General features: G+C 36.1%; 1 protein-coding gene across 2 annotated transcripts; it reads right to left on the reverse strand.

Moving 5' to 3' along the window:
• Positions 1–6,382: 6,382 nt before the first annotated feature.
• On the reverse strand, positions 6,383–8,035 carry LOC125261278 (ecto-ADP-ribosyltransferase 4-like). Of its 2 annotated transcripts, none has more exons than XM_048179944.1 (3): positions 7,847–8,035; positions 7,574–7,661; positions 6,383–7,498 (listed from the first exon to the last, which is right to left on the reverse strand). In XM_048179944.1, exons 2-3 carry the CDS (start codon positions 7,622–7,624, stop codon positions 6,713–6,715), a joined length of 837 nt encoding a protein of 278 aa, XP_048035901.1. In that variant the 5' UTR covers positions 7,625–7,661; positions 7,847–8,035; the 3' UTR covers positions 6,383–6,712. The 2 variants fall into 2 exon arrangements, with proteins under 2 accessions (XP_048035901.1, XP_048035837.1); XM_048179880.1 differs by having other exon boundaries at positions 7,574–7,697.
• Between the last annotated feature and the right edge of the window lie 509 nt (positions 8,036–8,544).

Genomic DNA, 8,544 nt, shown 5'->3' on the forward strand with positions numbered 1-8,544 from the left:
TTCTGCTGGGTAATGTTCTGTCATCTGTTTTGTGGGTCACCATTGTGCTGAAGAGTAGATCCTCAGTGTTATGCTAAATGATGATTTATTTAAAGGCAATAACTGTGTAGTTGCTGATGCAATGATATTACAATATGCGTTCATGCGTGTGTGGTTGCTAGCTAATGGTTAACTGCAAGAGATTTACATTGTACAGAGAATGTTTCACATTAATAATCCTGGAAATAACTGTAAAGTAAAACATGTAAGAAAAATTAGGATATAAATTAAGTTTTTTAAAAAAATGAAACATCACCAACATAAAAAAGTAAAAAAAATTACACGTTTGAGTAAATTTACTCGCGAACTGAAAACGCGCATTGCTGAGCAATTGCCCATCCCATTGCCTCTCTACGTTATGTAGGTATCGAAAGAGTTCCTTTACCGAGGAGAGGTTACTCAAACGTGAAGCTTACTGGATACATAAATTAAGAACTCTTGCTCCTTACGGTCTGAATGTTGATCTAAGCTGTTTTCTATAAATGTTTTTACTTTTTTATATTGGTGATGTTTCTATTGACAAATGTTGGATGATGTTGTTGTGTATTTATTCTTGTCATGTTCTATTTTGACAGTTCTTTTAGAATGATTAAATGATTGTATATTTAATTGGGATTAATTGTATGCACCTGTTAATGATTGTCTATTTATGCTCTCTTTACTATGAGCGAAATTATACCTTGACAAAGACTTTGTGCCGAAACGTTGGTGAATAAAACTTTTTGCATGTGAGTGTGCAGTCATATCTTTTATATACTGTCATGTTTCCGCCCACTGCTGCTTCCTTCCACTCCCCACCAGAGGTCTCCGTTTCACCATTTAAGACTTTTTCATTGCACACACACACGCAGTCACTTCACTCTGGACTACATTTCCCACAATTCCCCAGCTAGGCACTGATCACACTCACACCTGTTTCCCATTAGGAACCCTTTATAAGCTGCACTCCCTCAGACACACATTGCTGAGTATTGTTTAGCCTTGTTTTCGACCTTGTCTCCGTGTCTCCGTGTCTCTGTGTCTCCGTGTCTCCGTGTCTCCGTGTCTCCGTGTCTCCTTGTCTCCTTGTCTCCTTGTCTCCTTGTCTCCTTGTCTCCGTGTCTCCTTGTCTTGCCTAGCCTGTGTTTTTGACCCTGGACTGTTCTTTGTTGATGATCATTTGCTGCCTGTCTTGACCATAGCCTGTGTTTGGCTTTTGCCTTGCCCTCTTGTATCTGTTTGCTGGTGTTTGTCCTCTGCCTGTACGACTACGCTCATATTAATAAAACCTGCACATGATCTCCAACTCCGTTGTCCTGCTCCATCCTTTACATATACGTTTGGATTCATTTTTCTTGGCTTGCACCTCAGACGGAGTGCGTTAGTTTATGGTTTGATTATAAATTAAGATTTACCTTCATTTTAATTTTTGTTTGGCAGAAGCTTCTGTCAGTCATTGACTCTTTCTTTTTTATCGATCATTTTTCAGTCATTTGGTGGTGTTTCAAGATGTTCAGAAACTAAATCTTTGTTTTGTTTTGTTTTGTTTTTAAACATGAAATGTCTATTTATAGCAATTTAAGGAGAGACACCCCAGGTGAATAGGGTAAAAAAAATAACTAATAGATATCACCATACTACCCCATGTGATTGATTACATTAAAAATTGCAAACATTTTTTGTAATACAAATTTTCTCAAATGTAATGTTTAAATATGCAAATGAGGCATTATCTAATTAAATATGCGCTAATTTGCATACATTTCTAGAACAAAAATCTGAATATTGGATGATGTCAGGTTCAAAGTTCTTGTTTAATTTTTTGGCCATATTAAATTCAAAGGTTTTTACAGAGGGAATTTTGGATCTCTTTTTATCACTCCATAAATCAGAAAATACTATCAACAGTATCAACATTCCTTTTTTAGGAATAAAATGTTGTATAAAATCAGGCAAATTATAAATCAACAAATCCCTCTGTAAAAACCTTCAGAATATAGATAGGAATAAAACTGTAAAGTTTGGTATATATAAGTTCTGCTGAAGTGGAGATTTCTGACTCAGCAGCATGATGATTTATTTAAAGGCAATAACTGTGTAGTTGCTGATGCAATGATATTACAATAGTTCATGCGTGTGTGGTTGCTAGCTAATGGTTAACTGCAAGAGATTTACATTGTAAAGTTTGGTGTATGTAAGTTCTGCTGAAGTGGGGATTTCTGACTCAGAGCAGGAGAAAAAACTCATTTTGAGAAAACGGCCTTTAAATATATTTACTGTAATTGGAATCTATAGACGCAAATAGATAAAGTGCTATAAAACATACACTTAAAAGTGTATTTTGGTTGTTTTCTTTCCACCAGTCTGAAAAAAACACTTTATGAAAAGCCAAAAAGTGCAAAATCTCAAAATTGACAGGTGCCTGAAAAAACAGTGTTTTTGCCTGTAGTGTCTCCCCTTAATTGCTTAAAAAGTCTCTGGTTTTGTATGCAAAAAGAATTTTTGTGCTACCCATATGGATTCAATTTTTATTGGCTTTTAAAGAGAGACACGCAAATGGGAGCGCCGACACTCCATCCGTTCTCAAGGGGTTAATTGCTTTTTTTCATGTCTTCATTGAGCTCATTATTTCAGCACTGTCACATAAGACTAAGTTTAATCGTGTTGTCCCGAGACAGTTCTGTAAACAAAAACGTGACATGTGGGAGTGATTAACTGGTCTGGTAAGAATTAACAATTAAACTAAGGTATAACAGACTTTAAGTGTCAGTTACTATGTCAAAGTCAAGTCAGCAAATGTTGGGTAATGATACATAAAAAGCATTTGATTTTCTGTAATCATCATCTCTGTTGATCACATTTCACTTGCATTTTCAAATGCATTTGCATTTGCTTTCTCACCAATTTATCTGTGATAATCATATAAAATGTTTGTCTTTCAGCTCTCAAAACAATATAGGTCTGTTTTCACTGTGCACTTTGGCCCCAAAAACAGTGGTAGTGTTGGCAGGATAAAAGGCCATCAAGAAGGCACTATAGTGAACCTTTCAGAGGAGCTTTGGAGACAGAGTTTTACAGTCATTTACTTTTATTTTAAACTGTACTCAAATCTGTGTAAAATTAATTCAGCTGTTATTTTAAATTTTACTGAATTAATGACAAAGTACAGTAATTTTCATTTAACATGCCTTTAAGATGTTTACAGAACACAATACATCACTGTTAGTTTAATGGAATTAATAAAGTAGTCTTACTATTAAATCTTAAGTAATATTCATAAATATTCTAGAGTATGTTAACTAGAATTGACATTAAAGTAACTTGATGCGTATTAATTTACTTAGAAAGTGTTTGCTTTCTTTGCTTTTAGCCAATTATTAACTTCAGTTTTCTCTTTAAGTTTGCTTTGCAAAACTAAGGCAATCGGTTTACAAACATTTTTTTAAGTGAACTGAAGTAGTTAGAAGTAGTGAAGTAGTGTTTTTCTCTACAGCCGTAGTCTGTGAATGAGGTCAGGTTTGTAACAAGTCAAGCAAGTTCCAGGTTTTATTCCACAAACCTCATTTAACACAAGAGATATGTCAGTCAGTTTAAAGGTTTCACACTTATTTCAGACTTAAAAGTATATGAATCTAAACTGGAAATGTTTTAAAAAATTGACAATAGAGAAAAAGAGAAACATATACAGGCCTAAAACTACATACTTTTGTTGCTTTAAGTTGCTTTATATAAAAATATTTAATGATTAAGTAAATAAAAAGGTATACATATTTAAAAAAAAATATATTTATAAACAATGAAATGTCTGGTTTTACACAATGAATAATACTTTTGAAAAATGTTTAAACCATGTTCACTAACAGTGAAGTGAAGACTCCCTTCACATCAGTAACCTAATAAAAGGTGATTTATTTTACATGAATTTTTTTTTATTTTTTTTTTTATTGATAATAGCTGAAAACATTTTGTGATGCTGCATCCACACCATCAGCTGTCTGTATAAGTTCTGTTTAGTAGGGAGTGAAGACAAACATTGGGGTTATCTGGTTGTCAGGGCAAATTATACGTTTTTGGATTCTGAGAACCATTTAAATGTCATGTAGCTTCTAAGGTGCTGTATTAAATAACAACAATAATAAAAAAAAAGTTATTTAAAGGTATAGGGTAGGAATTTATTAAGGCTCTAACTCTGACTTTAGGAGTTATACAAGCCTGGGAGTTGAGCACCTAAGGACCTCACAAAAGCATCTTCAAATAACAAGTATTTTCAAAACAGTTCTCCCATCCATGTCACGGCCTGGCTCAAGCCCGCTTAGCTTCGGTAGTGAGGCAAGTTTTTGCCATGGGACGCTACAGCTGGACTGCTTCTCACAGCAACAATAAAATGGGTCTAATAGAGGGGTAACGCATCCTGAGTAGCTCAAAATGTCCCTCAGAATGAGCTATCACCTGTTTTGCAATATAGTCACACTATAGAAACACTCTCACTCATATTCCGCTGTTGTAACTGCACTTATTTCTGCCGTTGGTGTTAGCAGCAGTGGGTGGTAATAGAGTAGAAATTAATGCGTTTACACCATCTTGCTGAGAATATTTCTTTGGTCATTTGGCAATCTTACCGCTACTGTAGTGAAAACGTCCTTATCAGAAGGTGCTACTGCCTTAATAGATGAGGTCATATTAATAATTAAAGTGGCAATAAATGATCACAGCAAGTCAGGACCTTAGATTAATTGAACTGAGGTAATTTGTACAAGTGTAAACAAGTTGGTTTTAACTTAATTGAATTGAGGTAATCGGTTTTCTCAAATGAAATGAGTTAGCTTAACTTGTTGGGTTTTACAGTGTGTGAACTCTATATGAATTAATTTCACTGAATCACTGAACTTTTGAATATAAAGACAGCTCCAAGTGCATCACCAAACTCCCCATTTACCTTTTTTTCTGTAATAAAAATTCTAATTGGGAGTGTGGAATTGACGTGACATGACAAAGTTTGGTAACCCATACTCGGAATTTGACCTCTGCATTTAACCCATCCAAGTTAGTGCACACACATTAGGAGCAGTGAGTAGTGAACACACACACAGAGCCATGGCTGAGGGAACTATAGGAGTGCTGAAGGTGCTGCAGCACCCCCTACAGATCCTGGAAATCACTGGGAGTTTGGTGCCTTGCTCAACAGCACCTCAGTCGTGGGTGTTGAGGGGGGAAGAGAGCGCTGTAGCCTGACCAACATTTTCCTGCCATTATTGAGAATTGAACCCTCAACCTTGGGGTTACTAGTCTGACTCTCTAACCATTAGCCCACGGCTGCCCCAAAATCTGAATGTGTTCAGCATTCTTACCTCTCGGTCTATGGGCCCTATTTTAACGATCTAAACGCAAAGTGTAAAGCGCACGGCGCAGGTGCACTCAGGGCGTGTGCAAATCCACTTTTGCTATTTTAACGACGGAAAAATGGTCCGTGCGCCGGGGCGCATTTTTGAAATGGGTTGTCCCTATTCTCTTAATGAGTAATGGGCATAACGTTCAATAAACCAATCAGAGTGTCATCTCCCATTCCCTTTAAGAGCGAGATGCGCTCGCGCCATGGCGGATTGCTATTTACATGGCGTACACGTGATGAGTCAGTTAATATATATGCGTGTGTATTGGCACGATTGTTCAATTAATTAGCCAATTTCGTTCGTCATTATAAGTAGTAATAGGCTGAATTGAAAATAGGTAGCCTAATTCTAATACACGCAATGACTATTCACCATTACATTTTTATATTTATGTACACAATAATATTCTTTTACACTGTAATCCTTTTGTTTTTAATATTTGGCATGTTTGTGTGATGCGCATCCCTGTGTGTAATAAGCAAAGTCAACGCGCACTGTGGACGCGCCCAGAGGTGCAGTTTCTACCAACGCGCTCTAACAAAAAAATATTGCGCCACTGACTTTAGACTTTAGACCAGGTTTGAGTTGGTCTATGGCGCAGTCTATTTTTAGCTCCTTAAAATAGCAATGCGCCGGCAATGCGCCTGAACACACCTCTTTTTTAGACCAGCACGCCCATGGGCGCACTAACTGGCGCAAATGCATTTACTAATTTAAGGACGAGGCGCTGAACGGGAAAACGCGAACGGCGCCGGACGCAAACTAGCAAACACACTTGCGCTGCGCCTTGCGTCGCATTGCGCCGGGTGTATTATAGGGCCCTAGATGTCTTCTGAGTTGTGTGTGGAGGGAGGAGTCTATTTATCTGCATTGTTTTTTGTTTGTTTGTTCGTTTTTTTTTTTTTTTGGTTTTTTTTTACTTCGTTGTGTTGTGTTGCCCAAACAATATTTGAGTTTATCTTGTTTTTTTGGGGTTTTTTTTATTATTATTATAAGGTCAGATTTAAACTGTCACATAAGCAGGTTATAACATGCTTCTCACTTTACTGTGTCTCCCACCTGTAGGGCATGTTGTAACATTTCATACAAAATATACAATGTGTTGATGAAACAAGACAACATAATTGTAAAATGTAAAAAAAAAAAAAAATACTTTGAACTGAAACACATTGAGAAAACCAATTAATTTAGAAAAGTATTTTCTCCAATCACTACTAAATCTTATCAAATTGTCCCCAGAATATCAGATTCAATTAAGCATGACAAACACTTCAAAGTTCAGTAACAATGAGAAACATTTACATTTAACTGGTTAGCAGGTAAAAAAATAATAATTGCAAAATGATCAAAACATTAAAGAAAGCAGCATGATTTCCCCCATTAAACAATGCACAGTTCAGGTCACTTGTTTTTCCAGTGCTGTTCAACACAAACACTGTCTCACACCAGAGATCTGGCTGATCTGTTCTGTTCATGACAGCAGTGACTTTAAACGTCTCATATGGAGGAATCAGCACCTCTTTCTCATCAGGATACTTTGAATATTTTGTCAAATTTGCACCTTCACAGGTGTAGATTTCAAAACAAGATTTATTTCCAAAACCCTGTATTACCTTACGATCAAAAGAGGAGGATGAAAATGAACTCAAACGAACCTCTTTGTTCTGAACATCAAATTTAACATTTGTACCACGATAAGTTACATAGCATCTATTTTGTGTTTTCTTCAGAATCTGGATCGCTTCTGTTAACAGAAAGTGAAGTGAATACCATTTGAATGTCCCCTCTTTGTATTTTTGTTTGTCAGTACGAGTGGCACTAGTGAAATTACTGTATACTTTAGAGTCTTTGTTAGTGTAAACATGAATGGCGACTGAATGAATCTGTTGCAAGTTATCCTCTGCTTTCTTTGCTTTCTCTTCACCTTCTTGCCAAGTCTTGTTAAATTCAGCTGAAGCAGATATTTCCTTCTCTAGATATTTTGTCTTCACCAGGTCTGCCATTTTAACAGTACAACCATATTGATCATCAACTGAATTCGGTGCGAAATCCAATGGAAATATCTGTCCTTCAACAGCAGCTCTGTGATCCTGCAGCAACAGGAATCATAATGATCAATCATCAGTATTCATGTCTGTAATATTCATACTAAAACACAAGCTTACCTGTCCTAGAGCAGCTAAAATGAGAAGAAGAGCTTCAATGATCATCAACATCTTGATTTAGTCAAATCCCTCAGATGATCTAGTAGATCTAATGAAGAACAGATGCTGAAAGTCAACCAGAAACCTAAAAGAGTTTCACAAATACTACAATCTATCACTGCAACAAGAATATGTGCACATTACAATTTGTGCACAGAACCATTTGAATAATCACTTAAACCATTGATGTTCACTGATGGAATTGCTTATATTGATATTTAACCACAAACTTACCTGAATATTCTGCTGTTTCTTGTTGTCAGATTCCTTTCTGTTATTTTTCACTAGTTCAGGAGCAACAACGAGAGAAGATAAGAAAAGTCTGTTGCCCACAGCCAGACGACAACGACTCTTCAAACTAAGAAGAGAACGGTGCCTTTTGTATATTGCAAACCATCTGTGTCCATGTGTTCTGTGTGTGTGTGTGTGTGTGTGTGTGTGTGTGTGTGTGTGTGTGTGTGTGTGTGTGTGTGTGTGTGTGTGTGTGTGTGAGAGAGAGATAAGTGATGCATCACAGTACACTAAAAAACATGTACGATTTTCAAAAACTGACACACTTTTGATTATTTCCCTATTCGGTTATTTTAACTATGTGTTGTATGTATTACTTTAATATTAGGCAAATATACTAGTACCATGTAATCTTGTTGCAGTGTTTACTGATATACTTGTGTAAAACCGTTTGTTCAGATGACTCTATTTGGAAAGTTGGGACAACATTTGGACAAGTTTTTCAAGTATTTCAGTAAAGTCAACAAAATGGTATTGTTAGTCCTACTACAACAAACATTGTTCAAGCTATTTCTTAGCATTACTTAGAAAAAAAAAACTGTCTGGAAAATAGACAGTTAGCAAGATATCAAACATAAGAAATTGCGAAACTATTACTATTATTATTGCGGCATTAATTTTGTGTATTGTTCTGAAACTGT

Source organism: Megalobrama amblycephala, linkage group LG1 (assembly GCF_018812025.1).
Source record: "Megalobrama amblycephala isolate DHTTF-2021 linkage group LG1, ASM1881202v1, whole genome shotgun sequence".
Taxonomy (NCBI): Eukaryota; Metazoa; Chordata; class Actinopteri; order Cypriniformes; family Xenocyprididae; genus Megalobrama; species Megalobrama amblycephala.

Excerpts from the sequence above, each read along its gene's own strand:
- LOC125261278 (XM_048179944.1), bottom strand. The coding sequence starts at position 7,624 with ATGTTGATGATCATTGAAGCTCTTCTTCTCATTTTAGCTGCTCTAGGA. Across the intron at positions 7,499-7,573 it reads TTTTAGCTGCTCTAGGACAG|GATCACAGAGCTGCTGTTGA; the intron begins GTAAGCTTGTGT and ends CTGTTGCTGCAG.